The sequence below is a fragment of the Arvicola amphibius genome, chromosome 1 (genome assembly GCF_903992535.2).
Source record: "Arvicola amphibius chromosome 1, mArvAmp1.2, whole genome shotgun sequence".
In the NCBI taxonomy this organism is placed as follows: domain Eukaryota; kingdom Metazoa; phylum Chordata; class Mammalia; order Rodentia; family Cricetidae; genus Arvicola; species Arvicola amphibius.
The window spans coordinates 18,445,686-18,465,924 of NC_052047.1; the positions used below are offsets into that span (position 1 = coordinate 18,445,686).

The window sequence follows — 20,239 nt, forward strand, 5'->3', positions numbered from 1 at the left end:
GACAAAAAATCCATATTTAACTGTCTTATTTAATGACTCCTTTGTAGTACTTGCCTTATTATTTGTTATATTATACTTTATATACTCATCAGTTGAATGTTAGTTTGTTCTTTTGAGTACCTACTTCATTTGAGAAACTGTTAGATACTAGATATACATAATTCTAATATAAAGACCTGAGCCCTGTTCTTGCCTTATTTATTGGAAGAACAACCACTTAAAAATTAAATAATAAAACCACTGTCCAATTCTAATTATAGTAATGTCACAAGGGAAAATTTAAGGACTTTGATTAATTAAGATTAATAGAAGCAACTGTGAAACGTGTATTGTGAAAGTTTCAGCAATATAAGGCAATATTTATCAAAAATACCAATCCTAATGACTAAAAGATTAGTGACCGAAAATTTTTATTTTAATTTTTGTTAGTAAGAAGACGCTGAAAAGTGTATTGTCATGAAAACTATACCAATCTACATGTTTCTGGAAAACTTTCCTAAAGAAGCAGAAACTTAAATGCATACAGAAGAGATTCCACTGTTATCTTCAGACCAAATTAAAGATTTTGGGCTATATCCTAAGAGAATTGTAAAGCTAGCAAAGATTTGTAAATAGGGACATTATTCTGCTAGAGGGTTAGCATATGCGGTGGTTTGGAATTAAATGACCCCCAAAGAGAGTGACACTATTAGAAAGTGTGGGCGTGTTGGAGGAAGTGTTTCAGTGTCCGGGTGGGCTTTGAGGTCTCCTATGCTCAAGCTACACCAGTGAGACAGTTCACTTCCTGTTTCCTTAGATCAAGATGCAGCTCCTTCTTCATTCTTGGCTCCTGGCCCATGTCAGTCTGCACACCACCATGTCCCACTGTGATGATAATGGACTAAACCTCTGGAACTATAAGCCACCCAATTCAATGTTTTCCTTTATAAGAGTAGCCATGGACATGGTGTCTCTTCGCAGCAATAGAAACCCTGACCAAGACAGTCTACACAGAGAACTCTGATTCCCTGTAGAGAAGATCCTGTGGAATGACTCTCTTGGTGAATGGGGCCCAGCTGAAGGCTGGTTCAGTTTTCAAGAAAATAGCAAAGGGTGAATGTGGTAGAAGTAGAAGTAAAATTTGTGACTAGAAAGTAAATGTGTAGGGGGAGCAATGTGAACACCAACCTGAAGCCAAGGGTGAGAGGAGTCTCACATTTGACTATCAGAGTCTCCATATGAGTAACTTAGTTGATAGTGGTATCATTCAGTAAGAAAGAAAATTTGTTTCGAAAGGGGAAGGGAAGGTAGTGAGTGCTAGGAAGAATATGATGAATACTTCATCTTGGAAATACTTAATGCCAAATGCCAAGTGGAGATATGTGAAAGTTACAGCTGGACATTACAGTTAAGAAATTATGGCTAGGTCAGTCATTTGTAAAATACTACCTTTGGTTATCCTTGTCTATCTGAATCCTGAATGCAGATTTTTGAGCAGCACAACCGGATTGTTTGTGTGTGGATGGTTCAGAGGAGAATTTTCAATTTCCAAGCTCCTTCTGCTCTTATACACATGATTGGTTTAAATTGCAATTAAAACTGTCTGAATTAGATCAACTAGAGAAAAATAAACAGAGCTGAAACAACACTAAGTAAAGATGAAGCAACTAGCAAAGGGTATTTAAGAGACTGAGAGAGAAATAGAAGGAGAAAGAAGAGGGTATTTTAGAGAACGACAGCTTTGTGAACCTTTCGTTCTCAGTCTACGATGAACAGCAGAGTGTCAATGACTCTAATAAAGAGAGGACCACAGAGTCGACTTCAGTGTCGGATTTCTAAGGCTATTTGAATATGGTGTCCCTATGATACCTCTCTTTCCACTCACTGTTAGAAAGTGTATCATAAAGGCAGAGTGGACAAGGCTTCGCCTCCATCACGGCCTAGACAGACTCACTCAGTAAAGACACAGGATGAGGTAGTAGGAAACAAACCAGCCAGTCCTGCATTTGTTGTTGTTGTTGTTTGGCTTTTTGTTTTAATATCCTAAACCCTACTACAGGGCCAACCAAGAACCAAATACTGTCTACTTTAGTTCCTTAGCAAAATTGTAACTCCTTTATCTTTATATAACTTGAAGTCCAGTCTCATTGTCTCTACTTGACAGATAAGGAAATTAAGGGGGTTAGAGACTTCCTAGGTTCACAGAACAGGTAAATGACAAAAGCTGCATGTGAATCTAGTTAGCTCAGACACAGTCTAGGTTCTTAATTACTGTACTGTCTACCTTCTTCCTGCCCCGATCAAGCTTACAATCTAGTATAGGACAGCTGAAGAGATGGAAAGACTAGTAAATGGCATGTGAGCAGACAGACATGTATTCCTTGTTTAAGCAGCATAAAAAGTTAGCATTATAAATAAAATACGTTTCAGCGGATTCTTCGCCCCCACTTCTATTACTTACTCCTCTTGGAACTGTAGTGTTGACAAAGTTGGGGAGCCTGTCCTAGAGGTGAGAGCATCTACTTCATGGAAAGGTCATGGAACTGAGGAAGTTCCTTCAATGCAATGGAATGAAGTGAGAAGCAAATACGATTTTTACCAGAAACCTCAAGGATTCTTTCTTTAAATGATGAGGAAAAAAAGTGAAATCCATAGAAGGGATTTTCTATGTACCAAGCAGATGTGCAGATCATAGTTTTTCCCCAAGACCCCATGAAAACTGCTTCGCAGGATAAAGGAACATCACACAGCATCTCTCATAAGCTCCGAGAAAGGACATCTTTTACAAAGGCCTCAGAACCTTTGCTGCATAAACCATGGGACTCTGCTCATTTCATTATGAACAGAATCTGGATCATATGAGAAAATGATCCAGAGAAGCCCAGTTCTTTCCTCTGCTTCTGAAAACAATACAAGATGATCCTTAAAAATCCATTCATGAAAGTAAATATTACTCAAAAGCATTTGAAATAGCTAATCTTAGGCATGGTCAATGATTCACTATAAGTGACCATTTGGTTTTGTCTATGAGAACAATGGTCATTTACTAGATAGAATAATTAAACAAAATTAACCATGACAAATACAAATGGGAATTCCTCCAATTTGTATCCTCCCTAAGTTATATGTACTAAGTATTGGTCAGATGTCCTGTAAGAATGATGCCAATACATTTCTACCATCTCCCTTGATGTATTATACCCAATATATTTTAAAATATTGTGTCTACTTCAAGCTCTTTGTCCACGAATTTTCACAACTAAAACTTATACATGTAATGATCTATTTTTTCTGCCTTCCTCCTACCCCATCATTCATAGCATTTGACTTACCATTTCTTCATTCCTGACTCCCACATTTTTAAATGAATTTTAAGTGTCTGCAATATATCCTTATATTCAAACTAAGCAAAATCATCATTATGACAATTATCAAGAACATCTTAATATTTAGATCTATATATAGCAATCAAGTTAAACATTGGAAAATACACACATGTGCAGCAATATTACCACTGCCCTGTACCCATTCAGAGAACCAATTCCTCATCTCTTTGGTACATATTGTAGAGACAGTAAGGAATGGAAAATAATACAAATCTCATCAATATGACCTGGACATAAACACACCTTCCTTTTACTTTTGCTTTCTGTAAAAATAAAATTATACATCGCTGTATATTAGGCTTAGCATATTTTAATGGAGCAATAAAGTAAGACTTTGAACATTTTGTAGTTATCCAAAAGTAGAAGGTTGGCTATTGGTAGACTTTAAGAGACAGAGAACTCATGTGTATCAATAAACTCTCTTTATTCTATTTTTGAACTTCTATAGCCTAATTGTTTCAAAAACAATTAAAATAATGTAATACAGAGAAAGATGTAGATCTCAATAAAAATCAATAAAAAGAAAAAATTATTTTAAAAAGGTTATGCTTATATCATGTAATATAGAAGTCTACCACTTGTGGTTATTAAAATCAAATTTAATAGCAATGAAAAATGAAAAAAAGTAATACTTGTACATAATTTGGAAGCTTTGTAGATAATTTGGAAATGAAGAAGAGTCTTAGAACCAGAGCCACTAACTTAAATTATGCATTTTAGGAGATAATTCAAATATACATTAAAATTTAGTAAGAGTAATATGAAATGACAGCTTTACAAAGCTTTAAAATAGCTGCCAAAGTCTGTAATATAGAAATAGAGATGTATAGCAAATAAAAATCTTTGTATTTAGATCTGAAAAACATGCCCTCTAGGCCGTGTGCCGTGTTTTCCTCTCTTTCCTTTGGCAAGTCAGTAAGTATTCAAAGTGGAGCTTTCATAAGCTCTAAGAACACTGCATTTTTAAAATGCTAGGTCCTTTTGATATAAATGTTTATGTGCTCAGATAAGGTTGAGAACAAACCTGTCTCATCAGTTCAGACACAGGAGGGAAGGAAGAAACGGAGATGAGGAATAGTCACAGGACGGTAGGCATTCTGCCATCAGCAGCCTGGCTGCCATTGTGAGTCTCTGATTCTCTACAGTGTTTTCTCCATTCTGACATGTTACAGGTGAGGGAAATAAGTGCACCTTTGGAGGTCTTACTGGGTTCATGAGCATTCTCTAGTGAACTGTTTATAACTCCACATAGTAAAAGAAACTGTACGTGAGTGGGAGGACCATTGTCCTAAGAGTTAAGAGCTTTACATTGTGTAAGGAGACAAGCATTCCTAATCGTTGATGCCTTCACTATTCTGGGTAACAAATTGCCCTCCCTCCCTGATTTAATATCTCTTGTAGTGCCGGGCGATGGTGGCGCACGCCTTTAATCCCAGCACTCGGGAGTCAGAGGCAGGCGGATCTCTGTGAGTTCAAGACCAGCCTGGTCTACAAGAGCTAGTTCCAGGACAGGCTCTAAAGCCACAGAGAAACCCTGTCTCGAAAAAACCAAAAATATATATATATATATATATCTTGTAGAGCTGTGACCTGCTAGCTGGCATTGAGTACTGAACTGAAGGGCTCCTGAACTTCAGTCCACCTTCTCTGTCAATTACTTACAGAAACCTTGAATTTTATTTTTGTAATTTTCAACAATCGTTAAAAGATAAATTTTAATTATATATATATATATATAATTTTATATGTATATATAATCTTTTATATATCTTTGGTCTCTAATACAACTTTATATATGCAACTCTCATCAAAATCAGATTTCAGAAGTCTTATTCCAAAAGTATTCAATCCCAAAAGTATTCAGTATATTCATTTCCAAAAGAGGTGTTTTGGCAAATAAATATCACATTACGAATACTCATAATTTTCAAATAGCAGGAAGATGAGATTGATATCTGTAAAGGTGAGAGAACATCTTTCAAAAATAGCAGTAAGCAAAAAATAAGACTTGTCTATTTGAAAACTAAATCCAGATAGAAAGAACTATTAATTGAGATATCTTTGGAAACAAGCAAGGAACAAATCTTCAATCAAGTAGTTATTATTTGCTTTGAAACTTGGCAAACTTCATATATTTATCAAGGCTATACTTTCTGGAATTCAGAAATACAATACTAACATTGTACAACAGCGCCCTCTAGAGTATATGCTTTGCTCTCTCCAACTAAACAATCAGGATCTAAGACAGCCTGTGTCAGGACTTTCTGAGTATTAGAACAAGTTCTTTGACAACAATAGAGACGATGAGGTCATTGCTTCTATCACATTAAGAACGCATAATAACTGCAGCTGAGGAGGTGGCTTAGTGGCTTAAGCGTTTGCCAAATAAGCGTCAGCTTCAGACATCTGGTTCCCAGTGCCCAAGTGAAAGCCTGGTTGGCACAGGGCTGACAGTAATTTCACCATAGGAAGCAGAGACAGGTGATATCCAGGACAAGTTGGCCAGCTAGACTAGCAGGAACTCTGGAACTTCAGGGTCCTTGAAAGACTGACTCTATATGTAAGATGTAGAGTTATAGAGAAACTCACACAAAGTTGATTTTGATTTTCCATACATATGCACAGACCCCAACTCATTTTCACCCATACATGTGAGCACAAATACACATACCACACTCACATACAATGCAACAATATATATGACTTCTAGATACATCTAAATAAAATACCAGCATCTTATACTTTCTGTTTCTGTTGGTAGTGTTGCTTTCAGATCACCTAAGCAAGCTTTGTTTAGTGGTACAGCCCCTTTGTCATAGTAATACTATGTCCATTTGCATACAGAAGATTTGTGGTACCACCTATGGACACAAGGACCCACCATTTGTGCAACATATTCCCATCAAAGATAGCCTTCTGAGGAAAAAAAATGCCCATTGCAATAGAGCAGTAAGAAAAAACAGATCTTAGAATCACTAATTGACTTGTCACTGAAATAGCAAGTAGTCTTTAGATAACTTCTATGAACAAATATAAGAATGACTCTACAATAAAATATACCACATGTTGAATAAGAGGCAGCTTGGAAATTCTTATAAAGCTATGTCTGTCAATATACTTCAGTAATCCACAACATCTTCCCAGATAAACCATCCGCTAGGTGAGGCATAAGTCACAACATGATAGTTAGATAGACAGACAGACAGATGACATACTTCTTCTTAGTCTAAAATGTCATAAATAACAAAGGTCACAAACAAGTATCTGGACATTTTCATTTCGCAGATGATGGCTAAATAGCTGTATGAGACTCATGGAAGACCTGCCCTTTCTTAAACAGAAACAGAGGAGGTGTGAATTGTGAGGTGGGAACAATAAATAATTTTATTTAAAAGAAGAAAACTGCACCATAATTCTGATTTCAATAGGAAGAATGTTTGTTTCTTTGACTAAGTCTTTCCCAGCCAAGGAATATCTTGTCTTCCAGTTTATTATCACCAGAAGAGGGACAGAACAATACTATGACTGTATTGATATGCTAATATATGACATGCTACAATGGCCCCTCGCCTCTGTATTATTATTATTTCAAAATTCTATGGTTGGGGCTAGAAAGATAACTCAGTGGTTAAGAGAACTTGCTGCTCTTTCAGCAAGTTCAGATTCCAGAACTATCATGCTGGTGATTCCAGGAGATCTGATGCCCTCTTCTGACCTCCACAGGCAAAACACTCACATATGTAAAATAAAACAAATTCCTGAATAAAGATGTATCCTTGGTATATGTGGTATTCCTTAATCATCGTTCAATATCAGAAGTGAATTGTTTCTTAGATTTTTCTGAACCCTTCTGAGCTGGTTGAATATTACAAACCAGAGGGAGTGACCTAGTCTATTTCTTGTGCTGTGGATACTACATTGCACCCATCAACTATGGGTTCATGGTCTTGAAACAGAACACCATTCCTTCAATTAAATTGCTGCGTTTGATGAAGAGATATTTGAAGTTGATGTAGAAAACGACAATCTACGACTGTTAATATCCGGTTACATTTTGGAATGGATGATGAAGGAGATGATGAACCTGTTCCTTTACCACCAGATACAATTCTTAATTAAAATTAAAACATCATTCAAGTGGTACAGCGCTCACAAGGACGTTCCTCCTTCTCCCCCTGGTGGTGTTGGGAACAAAGAAAAGCAGACTAGTAATATAGCTGTTTGGGACCAAGACGTCATGAAAGTTGACTAAGGAACACGTTTTCAACTTACTCTGCTGCCACCTCTTTAGACATCAAAGGTTAGTGATGTCACCTGCAAGACTTTTGCCAACGTGAGTGAGGAGGAAGCTCCTTAAGATATTTGAAAAACCTGAAATACCTAACATGTGTACTGGAGAAGGAAGCCCAGAAACACAAAGGCAACCTTGATGTGAGGAGAAGTACCATGCCTGCACTGTAGCTCTAGAAGGATTGATTGTTCCACCTCCTGGTCATGCTGCTGTGTTTATAATTGTCACTGCTAGAGGACAATCGACAAACACATTTGCACATGGTTGTGGCAGCCCAGCCTGGTCCTAACTACATACAGTTCCAGCACAGGTCAGTTCCGCAGCTGCCTTTTTCCTTCTATGCATCAAAGTTTCTGTTTTATTTTTGTTGTTGTTGTTTTACTACGAATACAACTGAACTATGCCTTCTTGCCAAGAAGTGGATGTTAGGGCTCTCCTCTCTTTAAAGCAATGTCTGCCTAGTCCATTGTACATAAGACTTATTGTAAGTATTTTGTCATAGAATTAACCAAGAATGATTCCTATCCTTTCATCAGAAACAAGAAAAGGACAAGCTGAAGTCTGAGTGGGGCTGTTAGGATGTGTTCCAGCCTTTGGAGTCAGCCTACATCCCAGTTGGTACATAGCTGGGTTCCCTTAACTGGCCTTTAGGACCTGTTTTGTCTTTGTTCTCTTCAATTTTAACCTCCTCAGCTTTGAATGTTGTCTAGAGATTTAGTCTAGCACCTGGTTTGTGGGGTTGTATTTTGTTTTTGCTTTTTAGAGGGGGAATGGGATGTAACTAAACAATTTGCTAGCTTTTCAACTTAAAAAGACACTTCGAAACAAGAAAAACCAGAGCAACGAGATGCTGTCTTCTTAAATAAAGGCATTACTCATGAGTTAGTAGAAAATTAGAAAGCTTACCCTTGCCTTTAAGAAATTTCTAAAGCAGTATAAGGAGGTGCACAATGAAATAAGTAAATTATATAGGCAGCAGTGAGCCTCAGTTCTCTGCAGAATAGTAAAGGACAATTTTAAGTAGGGTGGTTACAACGATCGTATTGAGATGTCAAATGAACAATGTCTTAAAGAAGGCAAGCCATGCTCTGGGTAAAGTGAAGGTCAAAGTCCCCAAGCTAAGGAGTGCCTAGTATGCCTAACCAGGACGCCCAGAGGGCTGAAGCAGAACACGAAAGTGAAATAGGAAATGACATCAGAATTATAAGGAAATACGGGGCTGTATCAGAAATTCCTGGATGTAGTGACTCTCCAGAGAACTAAAAATTAAGAGGGAAAAGCATGTCAAGACAAATATCCAGAGCTATCCAAGATACCTGATAAACAGAATTACATCAACAGATTTATTGTTGGAGAAACTAGAGGTATTAAAACATGCAAAATAAAACAAGAAAAGCATGTGGCATTCAGCAGGATGCCTTTAGTGGAGTGACCAGCGTAGACCATCGGTGATCTAGCTTTGTTCCCAGAACATCTCACTGAATTCAATATTTCTTTCCATTTCTTTTTATCCAGCCTCTTCCCCCATTTATTTTTGGTGACAAGGAGAAATTACTACAAAAATAGCACCTATTTGAATAAAACAAATAGGAATGAGTGTCCAGCCTATAGCTAAGAACTAGCAGGGGGTGAAAAATCTATGCAAAATTAAACATTTACCTTAGGCTCGTTATATCATGCCCTAAGTGCATGAGATAATCCCCTGCTGACTGATGGTTTAATGATGTAGGTGTGGTCCTTCGTCCCACTGTTTAAATAACCACATACCTAAGCACTGAGCGTGAACATTTAGTTTATTTTCATTCATACTTATAAGTTATGTTAAGAATTAGCATTTGCTAGTAAAACCTCAGGCCAAACTTCATAGTTCCTTCATTTCTATCTGTAAGTCATAGTAAAGTTTCATTTATCCTGGATCACGGATCACTAAAATTCTAGTCTCATGCGCAAATTGGGACCATGGTGCTGTGTTTTTAAATATTAATTCCTGGCTGCCTAAATTTTCAACACACATTATCATAAATGAACATTGTTTGTATGTGTTACTGGCCACCTCCATCTAGAAGCTTATATAATAGAATTTATATTTTTAATCAAATCATTTTTAATGTAGTCAGATTTGGCTTCCCATACTCTTTTTTCAAAGCTTAAGCCTTAACTCCATGATAAGAAGGCCTAAAAGATACTTTCTGTTCTAAGACCATCTCAGCCTAGACTCACTGTGGTGAGCATAGTTTACAATATTGCTTTATTTAATAATTTTTTTTTTTTTTGGTTTTTCGAGACAGGGTTTCCCTGTAGTTTCTAGAGCCTGTCCTGGTATTTAATAATTATTTTACAAGTCGAGGGGATATCCCTCAAAATGAAGAATGCAGAGCTAAAAAGATAGCTCTATTGGTAAGGGCTTTCTGTGAAAACAAGAGACTCTGAGTTCAAATCTCTAGCACCTATTTATTTATTTATTTATTTTCCATTCAAACATTTACACTTCCTCCCCTCCTCCCATTCCCCTCCTGCTCCCCCAATCACTCTCCTCCCTCTCCCTCCCTCCTTAAGAGAGGGCAGGGAATCCTGCCCTGTGGAAAGTTCAAGCCCCCCCCTAAATCCAGGCCTAGGAGGCTTTGTATCCAAATAGACTAGGGTCCCAAAAAGCCAGTACATGCAGTAGAAACAAGTCCCAGTGCCTTTATCGATGGCTTCTCAGTCAGCCCCCATTTTCAGCCACATTCACAATGTCCGGTTTGATCACATGCTTATTCAGTCCCAGTCCAGCTGGATTTGGTGAGCTCCCATTAGAACAGGCACACTGTCTCAGTGGGTGGACCAGGCCCTCACGGTCCAGACTTCTTTGGTCATCTTCTCCCTCCTTCTGCTCTTCAACTGGACCTTGGGAGCTCAATCCGTTGCTCTGATGAGGGTCTCTGTCTCTACCTCCATCCGTCGCCGGACGAAGATTCTATGGTCTAGCACCTATTTAAAGTCGGGCATGGCCATAAGTACTTCAGTGCTGGAGGGGAAGACAAGTGGATCCCAGGAGTTTTCTGGCCAGCGTAGTGAAAATGCTAAGGTTCAGGTTCAATGAAAGACTCCATGCAGAGTGATAGAGGGAAGCACCTGAAGTCTCCTCCGACCTCCACTTGTGCACTAATGGGTGTGTGTACCTGCACACATACATCAGATGATTATACACGGGCAATACACATACTTTTCTTTAATTAGGATGCAACAAAAATATTTTCTTAACTGCTATAAAGTACCTTGGAACACATTTCTATCATATAATAAAACAATAATGATATTATAATGTGGAGGAGTATGCCAAAGAACTTCCAGAATACGAAAATAATTCATGCAAAAGAAGAACTACCTAGAAAGTGTATCCTGTGCATCAGATAAAAGGCACTTGTTTCCCTCCAAGGAGTAAAGCAATTTGTTTATTGTGATCATACACTGAATTCCATATATCCAAAATAACCAGCCTATGAGGCAACAGGAATCAATTTCCAAGGTTCACAGGCAGCAAGAATGCATTAGCCATCAACAACTCGCCTTTCCTTAACCTCCTCCAGTCTTCATCTCCTACACATATGCATGTATACACACACACGCACACACACACATAAGTGAACACGCACACAAACACATATAGTGGGTGGTCTTTTGTATCTTTATGAGGTTAATCCTCCCAGTAGCAACTGTAGGACACTCCTTAGTTGCTATCTCTAGCTGTGCATTTTGAACCATGTTCTGCATTGCTATGTGTAGCTGTGCATTTTGAACAATGTTCTCCATTACTTTGTGTAGCTGTGCAGTTGGAACAGTGTACAAAATGTGTGGTTTTCCAGTGGAAGATGAGGGATAAAGTGAAGCCTATGCTCCCTGCCAAGCTGGCTGCCTCAGAGCGAAGCCACATTCAGCTTAAAGTACACACCTTTAAGGAGTTGTCTTTTCTGGTTATCCCAAAATATATAGGCCCTCACACTTCCTGCCTCTATATATTTAAGTTGTATAGAGCAGCCTACATCATCAAGAGCTAGTTCCAGGACAGGCTCCAAAGCCACAGAGAAACCCTGTCTCGAAAAGCCAAAAAAAAAAAATAAATAAATAAATAAATGCACTTCAAGATAAAAAGAAATAAGAATATAAATCATTAAAAGATAATAAGAGATTTTAACACAGAGTGATATAGATGTTTTCATTCTGTTGGAGGCCAGCCTCAACAAAAATATCCTCTTCCAGAGTGGAGGCTTGGGAATTTAGAAATATAGTAAAGAATACTAAGACGCAAACGAAAATAATAAAGAACAGAAACATATAGGATAGTACCGGGAGGGAATTTTTCAGTGAGTACTGAAAATTCACCCGTGTTTAATTTCCAACTGGTTAATATACACCAGACCCTAAAACATAGAAGTAAAACAAAAGACTGCATTAACATACAAATTGAAAATCACGGGCTACATTCATCACTCAAACCCTAGACTCACACCCTAGACCAAACACTGTAGGCAAACCACTCCCTGGGTAGAATCCCAAGTTATTTCCATAAAGGGAACTGGAACTTAGTTGGATCCTTAGACTTTTGTTTTAAGTAGGAACCAACTACTTCCCTATTTCACGAGCAGTTGTCTGGCAACTAGCCGCATGTGTTGCCCTTGAGAGAGCAGAACTCTGATTTACAACTAGGTGGGAGCTTTGTTTGAGTTATAGAAAGCACAATTACCTTAAATGAACTAAAAACAAGTCCCAAACTCTCTGACCTTTGGCCTCTTTGGGCCTCCACGTCATTCAAGTATAGAATTCTTCCTTCCATATGAACTGAGAATTCTCTAGTAAGCAAATATATTCAACAAGCCATGACTCCAGGTCTGGCTGCCATCAAATTACACAATTCTGAGAAATGCTGCCTTCTTTCCTTTTACAGAGTATTCTCTTTACTTAAGGTTATCAAGGGAAATAAAACAAAGAAGAAATGAAAGAGCTCAGCTAGTAAAACAGGGATCCCATTTTCACAAAGAGGTTTCTCTGTTTTGATCTGTCTTAAAGTATTGAGTTTCCAAATGAGACTTTGTTTAAACAAAGCATTTTTTAACTTAAAAAAAAAAGGTAAAAACTAAAGCACTTGAATAGCTCCCATTGCCGGTATTGTGGGGAAAACCTACCTGGAGTTGAGACTGACTAAAATAAAGTATCACCTTCTGGACATAGCTCTCTTATTGTTTACAACTCCATTTTAAACCTACCTGGAGTTGAGACTGACTAAAATAAAGTATCACCATCTGGACATAGTTCTCCTATTGTTTACAACTCCATTTTACTTGTATATTCTATAAGAGAAGGTCTGCAGAGTGTGTTTGGCTTCCATCTTTTAGTGTCAACAGTAGGGGTAACAAGTGGTATGTGTTGGCCACACCATATAATTAGCAGAAACTCTCCTCCCATCTGGTGTGGACCTTGGCAAACTAAACTTGACAAACCCGGATTTGCATGACAGCTCTCTCACTTACTGGCTTAATCCCTAAACCACCGTTTCCACATCCATAAAGCACATTTTTGATGAGGTGATGTAGGAAAGGCCAGGACTGCACAGGCACATGGTGAACATTTAATAGTTGGGAGAGTTGTTCCTTCATTTATAAATTTATACTCTTCAACGTTCAAAGCTAGAACACATGATGTGCACTTTAATTTTTAAAAGTCTCTCCAAACTATTGTAAAATCATTTTTGGTATCCTTTGTAGAGTCATTTGTTGATTTTTCCATTAAGAATGTCTGTGCAAATTCCATGGTCCTGAGCTAGCCATAGAACGTAGACGAAGAAAGAACAGTCAGGGATACCTTCCATGAGCAACTCTCCTGGAAGTGGAGACTGACAGAAATGCCTTTGATGTGTGAACTTGTAAAGGGAGGAGAAAAACATACCAAGCCTTATGAGATTAAATGAGGGGTTGCAGTGGGGCAAGAGGAGAACCACCCAATAGGGCAGGATGATGTGTGAATTATCTTAAAGATGGGTAAGGCAGGCAACTGGGGTACAAATCAAGAAGGTACCTTGTAGAGACACTGAATCTGGCTAACGTGATGCAGGCAGGTGAGGGTACCACAGAAGATAAAATGACAAGGATGATCATCATGTATCTTAAGTGTCACAAAAAAGTTCAAATGCTAGCTAAAGATAGGTATATTTCAAAGGAGGGAAGGAAAAGGGAGATTTTTCTTTTATGGACAGGCTCTCTGGGAGCCTTCTCAGCTTGGTCGATCACCTTCCTGGACCTGTGGGGAGTTGGAAGGACCTTGGTCTTAACATAGAGTAGGGAACCCTGATGGCTCCTTGGCCTGGAGAGGGAGGGAGGGCGGGTATGGGTGGAGGGGAGGGGAGGGAAGGGGGAGGAGGAGAGGAGAAGATGGAAATTTTAAATATAAAAAAATAAACCATGAAAAAAAAGGAGATACCATTGGAAAAAAAAATCCCTAAAAGTCTTTTCTGGCATTGATTGGAAAGAAATAAAAATTCTATATTCAACTTGAATTTGACCTTTCAGAAAAATCATCCCCAAATTCTCTAGACTGAAAATTGAAAAGATAGTTAGACTCTGACCACTCCCCAGCCACTCACCATCTCATCTAAGACACAATTGTCTTTTGCCTTGAATGCTGGATAACCTAAATCCTCTCCCACTGCATCTCAGACCTATTGCTCTCCTAACAAGAACAAGAGGACCTACTATCTTGGGGGACAGGAGTTCAATACATGAATTTTAAAAGAACAGTAACATTTATCCCATTGCAGCTAGTGTGTTCATTTCGTTTTGTTTACTGGATGCCCAGCACCTAAAGCAATCACTAGAACATGGTAGGCTGTCCCTAAATCTTGCTAATTAAACATTTGATTGGTTACAAAATCAAGGAGACCAGTTGAAAGGTATTTCAAGTATCACCAATGAGGCAATTATCAAATCAGAATTGAGATATAGAGATTACAAAGGAAAAGACTTAAACAGCAGAGTATGAATTGATTGGTTACCTTTTGTATTGAGAAAGAACCAAAGGGGACAAAGTGAAGCTAACTTCTGAGTACATAATATAGGTAGTAATATTTGTCAACATGAGAAACAATGTGTTTCTGGGAAAGGGGCTATGAACCATTCATTTAGGTGATTGTGGAACATCCATAAGCTATTCAGTGAACAACTGAAAACAATGGTACAAAATACAGAGAGATCTGTAGGCTTAGGAGATTATTTTAGGAATATTCTATTGGGTGCTTCCTAAAGCTATAGCATGTAGTGAGACCATAGTAAAAACTATGTATCAGAAAATGACTGTGACCCAAATCACTGCCAACATCAAAACTGACATCTAAAATGCACATAAAGGTGTTAAAATGTTCAGTATTCACATTATGCATATTTGATCTAATAAGTACGTTTCCATTCTTGCAGATAATATGAATTATCAAATTTATTAATCCATAGCAAAATATTAGGTATATCTATGTATCAATGGCAGAAGTTGATGTTTTCATATAATATATTAAGACATTTTTCAAATGAAAATTAAATCAATTCCTTTATTGTATATTTCCTATGCAATAAGATACATACATACCCCGTGTAAGACAAAATTCTAGATATTTGAAATGCAATCAAGAGATTTGGTTATCCTTGTTTTTCCCAAAGTGAGATCATAAGAAACAAGAAACCCAGCACTTTTCTGCCCTCTGAAGTGTTGGTGACTCAGGACATAAATGTAAAGAAGTTTGTGTTAGTTCCCTGAAGCCTTCCTGGTTTCCATTTGCAGCTCTGCCACACTTGATCAAGAAGAATTTACTTCCTCAGCATCACTTTCCCTGGTTCGGAATGGACTCTATTAGTGACTTCATGAAACTGTTGTGAAAGCTAGCAGTCCACATATGGTGCCTGTCACAAAGGCAGCTAACTAGGGGACAGAAAGCTGGGCCATCATGGTAATCAAATTACAACTCAATATTTGCTTTTCAGTTTTAATGCAAGTGCTGAAAATCTTGACCTCCTGGTCAAGATTCTGAACTAAAAGCAAATTTTTCCTGACACAGACCTCAACTACATTATAAGTCAAACTTCAAGCCAATGTCTGTGACATCATTTCTATAAGTTTATGAAGCTTAAAATTCGTCGGGAATTACCATGAACTTTATAATCAGCAGCACACCGAGATTTACCTCTGAGGAACATAGCAGATACCTCCTCAGCTGTTTCTTCAGGGTGGAACAATCGATTCTTATGTAATTGTCACTTGAGAGATTAAGGTGACTTAGGCTCCACACCCTTTGTTTCTTGAGTCACCTGCCCCGTGGTGCTTCTCAGTCTCTCTGTTCAAGGTGTCTTCAGTGAACTTGAGGCAAAGTTGGCTCCAGAGTCATTCCCATGGGAGGTGAGCCTCATCCAAACAGAGGCATGTGCTGACTCCAACTTTGTTTTTGTTTTTTCTTTTTTAAAAAATTTTACTGTATTCTTTTTTTTTTTTTTTACTGAAAATAGATTCTTCTTTCATGCAATACGTTCTGGCTATAGTTTCCCCTCCCTCTACTCTCCTAGGGTCCTTCCCACCTCTCTTCCCTGCCAGGTCCACTCTTTCTGTCTCTCATTAGAAAAGAACAGGCTTCTAAGAGACAACAACCAAACATGACAAAAATAAAAGATGAAGCAAAACTATTTTATCTAAGTTGGACCCAGCAACCTAACAGAAGGAAGAGTCCCAAGAGCAGGCACAAGAGTCAGAGGTCTGACTTTCTCACAGTCAGGAGTCCCATAAAAACACGAAGCTGAACACATATATATATATATATATATATATATATATATATATATATATATATATATATATACACACACTCAGAGAACCTGATGCAGGCCCATGTAGACCCTGTGCTTGCTGCTTCAGTGGCTGTGATTGACTCGGAGGGCCTTGTTCTCCTCCATCCCTCTGGCTCTTACAATCATTCTGCCTCCTCTTCCATGGGAATTCATGAGCTCTGAGGGTAGGAATTTGATGGAGATCTCTGATTTAGACTCTCTCCACAAAGCATCTGGCTGTGGGTCTCTACATCTGCACCCACCTGCTCCCAGAGGAAACCTCTTGATGATGACTGGGTAAACCCTGGAGTCCTCATCCCTAGTGAGGACTAGTGTCTTCCATAAGGGAAGGTATTCATCAGGATACTGAAAAATAAACATGTGCACCAACCGGGCCACAAAACTTTTGTCCTACAATCTACCACACCTTCAAAATGTGCTAGGACATTGGTGACACAGAATGTGTGGGAGTAGCTAGCCAATCTAAGATCCGGTCCATGAGAAGAAACCCATACTGGACATTGTTTGTGCAACCACAGACCAGAGACTCAATAGCCCAGATATCTAGGGTAAAACTAAACACTACTGATCTAAAAAGAAAGTGTTCTGCTATACCCAACCTTTGGTTTTGAATGATGAGCCTTGGTTGACCTTCAGCTTACTCCTTGTTTTCGATTGCCTTTTATTTCACCCCAGACCCAGTACCGTGACCTGTTTAGGCTATAACTGGTACAACCCCCTGAGGTAACTGTGCTGAGGGGACAAGTGAATCCACCGAGTCTCAAAGAGTTAGTAAATGACAAAATTCCAGCCTCTCCCGCCTGTTGGACTAGTAAGCCTACTTTTACCAGTACAGCAAAATAAACCAGATGAAGTCGAATTGATTAGAAAGAGAAATCTATGTCTTTTATCTCTTCATTGCATTATTCTTGGGTAACATCCTTGCTACAAGATGCATTAAAACACACTTATTAAATTATGGGTTTGATCAGGACTGTATTTTTAGTTTATAATGTATCTAGTCAATAAAAATGCAAGTTAGCAAATTTACATCCACTTCCATCTTCTAGAAAGTTACTAGCTCAATCGACAGCACATAATACACAAAGAATGAATTGCAACAAGGAGAAGAGAACCATTTATGAATCTGTTATCTGGACATAATTCAGGCACTGCAGGGCCACCCTCTCTTGAAACCTAAAATCAAGAAACCAATGATCACCTTAGAATATTTATTCCTTTCTCACCTCAGAATGTCCAAAAGCAAATAGAAAAAACTAAACTAGAATCTGGCCAAATGTAATTGAACCCCAGTTCTGTTAAGGATTTAAAATATGAAATATACCCAGGAGCTTGAATGTGCAATAAATATTTATAATATAAAAATTTACAAAACCCCGAAGTACGCCTGACCCCTCAGAGTCTATAGCATCAGAAACAACTTCATGGAAAACATCTATTCTGAAAGAATTCAAAGATTAATCTATTGAACTAGAAACATTTTTATTCTGTATTATATAACCTCATTTTATCTTCAAAGAGCCTTGTGAGATAGGCACAGTTATTTCCATTTCTTTAGGTAAATAACAACATGACTGCGATGGTAAAATTAAAAAATGCTGAGGATCCCCGGTGGCAGGCAGGACGCTGCAGGTCCTCAAGCCCTGGCAGCGGGCCATGTAGCAACAGGCCCTGAGAGCAGCAAGTCCCAGGCAGAGATGTCTGCAGGTCACTGAGTGGTGGCTGGTCCAGGGCAGGGAGACGCAGCAGTGGGCAAGAGACGGAGACATGGATAGGCACACCATGCAGAGTGAGGTTGGATATTTGTATTCAGTGGGTTATGGAGGAGGAAGAGAGAAGGGGAGAAAAGGATACACACACACACACAGAGAGAGAGAGAGAGAGAGAGAGAGAGAGAGAGAGAGAGAGAGAGAGAGACAGAGACAGAGACAGAGACAGAGACAGAGAGACAGAAAGAGAGAGAAGAGAGGGGGATAGAGAAGGGAGAGACAGCAGAAGGGGGAGGGGGAGAACTGGGGAGAGGCAGAAGCTGCCTCTTCAAGAGAGAGAAGGAACTGAAGCTGAAGATCAGCCTGTCTCAGCAGTGGGGGAGAGATCATTACAATGACTACCCAAACAAGGAGCTGCCCTGGTGACCTCCCCATGGGATGTCCATGGCCATGACTCTCCTGAAGGAAAGAAGACAGTGAATGAAATTGTTCTAAGTGATATTCCTACTGGAAAATGAGATAGTATATTAATACAAATTGGTTGGCCTGTACTGCAGCTTATGAAGTTGAAAATAAAAAACGTCACCTGCATCATCTGTTGCTGGAGAGGCTCTAATCCAGTGGTCCTCAACCCTTTGGGGATAGAATGACACTTTCACAAGGGTTAGAGATACCATACCCTGTATGTCACATATTTACATTATGATTCATAACAATGATAAAATTACAGCTGTGAGGCAGCAATAAGAATAATTTTATGGTTGGGGTCACCACAACATGACGAACTGGATTAAAGGGTCACAGCATGAGGAAGGTTGAGAACCATGGCGGCTTCTACTACTTTTTTTGCCCACGTTGTCATTTGCAATAATGTGAAGTAACACCTTGCAGTAACATCTTGAAGGAAGTTATTGTTCTAATCCTCAACCCCCACCCGCCCAACCTTTCTCCTCGTTCATCCGTCACACTCAATGTGGTCTCTCCTGAGCACACCCTTGGTAATGCCCTTAGTTAAGATGGATTGCTGTGATAGCACCAGGTTTGGGAGATTGGAAGGTCTTGCAGTATGATAGAATCTTTAGTGGTTGATATTAAAAGCACAACAATTGTGTTCGTATGTTTAATCCCAGAACTCGGGAAGCAGCGACAGGTGGATTTCTATGTGTTCGGTCCAACTTGGTCTACACAGGCAGTTCCAAGCCAGCCAGAGATACATAGTAAGACCCTCTCTCAAAAACACAACCAAATAAAACCTCCCCAAAAACACTGACTGGTAGTAAAAGATAAAGTCTACACCATAGGTCATATGACCTTATTATTCTACCAAACTACTTTTTTTTTTAAAAAAAAAAAAGTTCTATGACAAAAAAAAAGAGAGAAAATTCTGAAAGTAAAGTATTAAGAACATCCTGGTGGGTTCAGGCTGGATTCCTGTAACTATGCTTCTATTTCAGATTCATGGACAAGCGAAGAGATTCAGAAAGACAGCCACGGACAGTGAGAGTGTGCATTTCCACGTGAACTGAGTGGCTCTCTTTTCTCTGATTCCTGTTCTCAGGCCAAGATCAGTGATACCACGGTCAAGGTTCTTCAGTCCGTTTGTAGTAGCTTTCGTTGTCATAACGACCATATTGCTCCTGGCCATGACTGTAGGTCTCCTTATTCACTTTTTAGCTTTTGGTAAGTACCTTTCAGATTAAATAATTAAGTGTATCTCAGATTAAATACATAGTCTTTCCTCTATATCTATTTCTGAACACACAGTAATATTGTTTAGAATTCTTTTCTAAGTATATATTCATATATATCCACATTTCTTCTCAATGAGTATTTTAATTTGGTTTGTGGTTTGGTTGTTTTTTGGGGGGGAAGGGGAGTAATACTTTGGCTTTTTAAAATATATAAAGTATCCCAGTACTTGGTGAGTGGAAGCAGGAGAACCAGAAGTTCAAAGCAATCTGTGGCTATATCGAGAATATAAGACCATCCTGGATTACGTGAAACACCCTCTCAATAACT

General features: G+C 38.7%; 1 protein-coding gene across 1 annotated transcript in view; it reads left to right on the top strand.

Annotated features, from left to right (window-relative positions):
* Nucleotides 1–20,239, top strand: part of LOC119806744 (transmembrane protease serine 11D-like) — a 76,468-nt gene that overhangs the window by 20,270 nt on the left and 35,959 nt on the right. The window contains exon 3 of the mRNA XM_042054653.1: nt 19,748–19,900. Within this exon, the coding sequence (XP_041910587.1) occupies nt 19,748–19,900 (153 nt within the window). The remainder of the gene's footprint in view (nt 1–19,747; nt 19,901–20,239) is intronic.